The sequence below is a fragment of the Apaloderma vittatum genome, unplaced genomic scaffold, assembly GCF_000703405.1.
Source record: "Apaloderma vittatum isolate BGI_N311 unplaced genomic scaffold, ASM70340v1 scaffold41839, whole genome shotgun sequence".
Taxonomy (NCBI): Eukaryota; Metazoa; Chordata; class Aves; order Trogoniformes; family Trogonidae; genus Apaloderma; species Apaloderma vittatum.
The window spans coordinates 1-1889 of record NW_009735387.1 but is presented as its reverse complement, the minus strand read 5'-3'; the positions used below and the strand labels follow the sequence as shown (position 1 = coordinate 1889).

Genomic DNA, 1889 nt, shown 5'->3' with positions numbered 1-1889 from the left:
CCTATGTCTTTTCCCATAAATTTTCATCTCTTTTTCTGTCTTCTCTCAGGTGTTCGCTCGCAGACTCCCTGACCCAACACAAGCATCTCCAGGCACTGCCGGTGTCACTGGGTGAACCTCCATCCCCAAAACCTGCAGAATACAAGGAGACGCTTGCCCATGCTTACCATTTTTATTAGCAGCCCCACAGTTGGGTTCCCAATCCCACAGTGAGGGTACTGGGGTACAGGGTGGTGTCACCCTGCGAGTCACGTGGTGAAGCCCTGGGTGCCGCAGTGGGGTCCCTGCCAGCTGTCGTAGCACTGGCAGCTGAACTCCTCAGCCAGCCAGGAGACATCATTGACATCATTGCCATCATTGGCCACGAGCCAGGGCTTGCCAGCTTGCAGGTCGATGGTGAAGCGGGAGGGGTCGAGGTGGAGGAAGCCCTGCTTGTTCTCCTGGCGCACGCAGCGTCCCCGACCGGAGCACAGGCTCCTGCTGCACAGATCAGCGCTGGCCGTCACGTTGACAATGTAGCGGCCCAGGGGCCCCTCCACGTAGTTCTTCAACCTCAGGCACATCTCCTGCAATGGTATGCAGTGTCACAGCTCCACACCGCCAGAGGACAGGGTAGAGGAGTCACTGAAGGCAGTGCCACCCACCGTACTCACCTTGGAGGTGCTGTGGTTGGAGCTGCCCCAGAGGACGATGCCAGCGGCACCCTGGGCTGCACTCTCCCCGATGGTATTTATCAGGTCCTCCTGCACCCAAGGGGAGAGGAGAAGTCAATGGTGCCCAAAGACCCTGTGCCACCCTAGCAGAGCTAAAGACTCCCCAGTGAAAAGCCCTCAGCCCAAGAGGTGCCCACCATCCCCATGTCCCCATCACCTCAGAGAGAAAGTCGACGGTGCGGTCAAAGACAAGCTGAGAGTAGGGCAGGACAGGAATGCTGGCATTGAGGACATCACGCTGGACAGCAAAAGCCTCAGCCACGCGGTGCCGGACATAAGCGAGCACCTTGTTAGTGCTCTTGAGGCAGCAGGGTAGGTAGATACTGGGGTAGAGTGCCCGGCTGCTCTCCCAGAGCCACCACAGCTCCTTGTTCCTCTGCTGCTCCACCACAGGGCACAACCCAGTGTAGGGCAGGCTGTCAAAGTCGTTGTTGTAGCAGTCAGGGAAGCCATAGAAACCCCAGTAGCCATCAGGACGGAGGGTCTCGCCCAGCTGCAAGGTCTGCTCCATGAAGTTGCGGGCGCTCTGCTCAAACTGCTGCTCGGCTATCTCCTTCACCAGCTCAGGGGGCCACTGTGGGGGCTGTCGGGGGCCCACGGGGGGTGCCGCTGCCGCACCAGTTCCTCTGACTTCTGCTGGTAGATATCCATAGAGGCCCAGTTGCGGATCCACAGCGGGCGCCACTTCTCCCAGTCAATGACAGCCAGTCCACCATAGGCAGGGCTGGAGAGGGTGACCTTGATATCCTGGGTGGCCTGGCTGAGGTGGGCCTCCAGGCTGGCATTTTGGGGGAGCCCTCCATTCACTGGCACCCCCTCAGATGTGTAGTAGGGGAGGAGTCCCAGCTCCTTGACATAGAAAAGGGTGATGTCCTGGCCCATGAAGGACTCCTGGTCATTGGCCAACACGTCAAAGACCTCCAGGTTGAGGGTGATATTGTACTCCATGGCGCAGTGCTCTGAAGGAATGTTCCAGATGGTGACAAAAGGGCGATTGACGAGGACAGGGCCGGGCCCCCCAGCACAGACCAGGGCAAGCAAGAGCAGCAGAAGGACCAAGGAGGGCCACCCTGATGCCATGGTGCTGGCAGGCACAGGATGGGTCCTGGAATTGCCTGGGGAGAGCTGAGACAGGCTGAGATCAGGGCAGATCTCGAGGCTTTTATCCCCAGCCCA

The 1889-nt window shown here is 59.2% G+C and overlaps 1 protein-coding gene across 1 annotated transcript; it reads right to left on the bottom strand.

Annotated features, from left to right (window-relative positions):
• Positions 1-248: 248 nt before the first annotated feature.
• Positions 249-1793, bottom strand: LOC104269839 (hyaluronidase-1-like). The gene is given in 4 exon segments (XM_009876552.1): positions 249-566; positions 654-743; positions 871-1314; positions 1317-1793. Coding segments are annotated over 4 exon segments (1329 nt in total).
• Between the last annotated feature and the right edge of the window lie 96 nt (positions 1794-1889).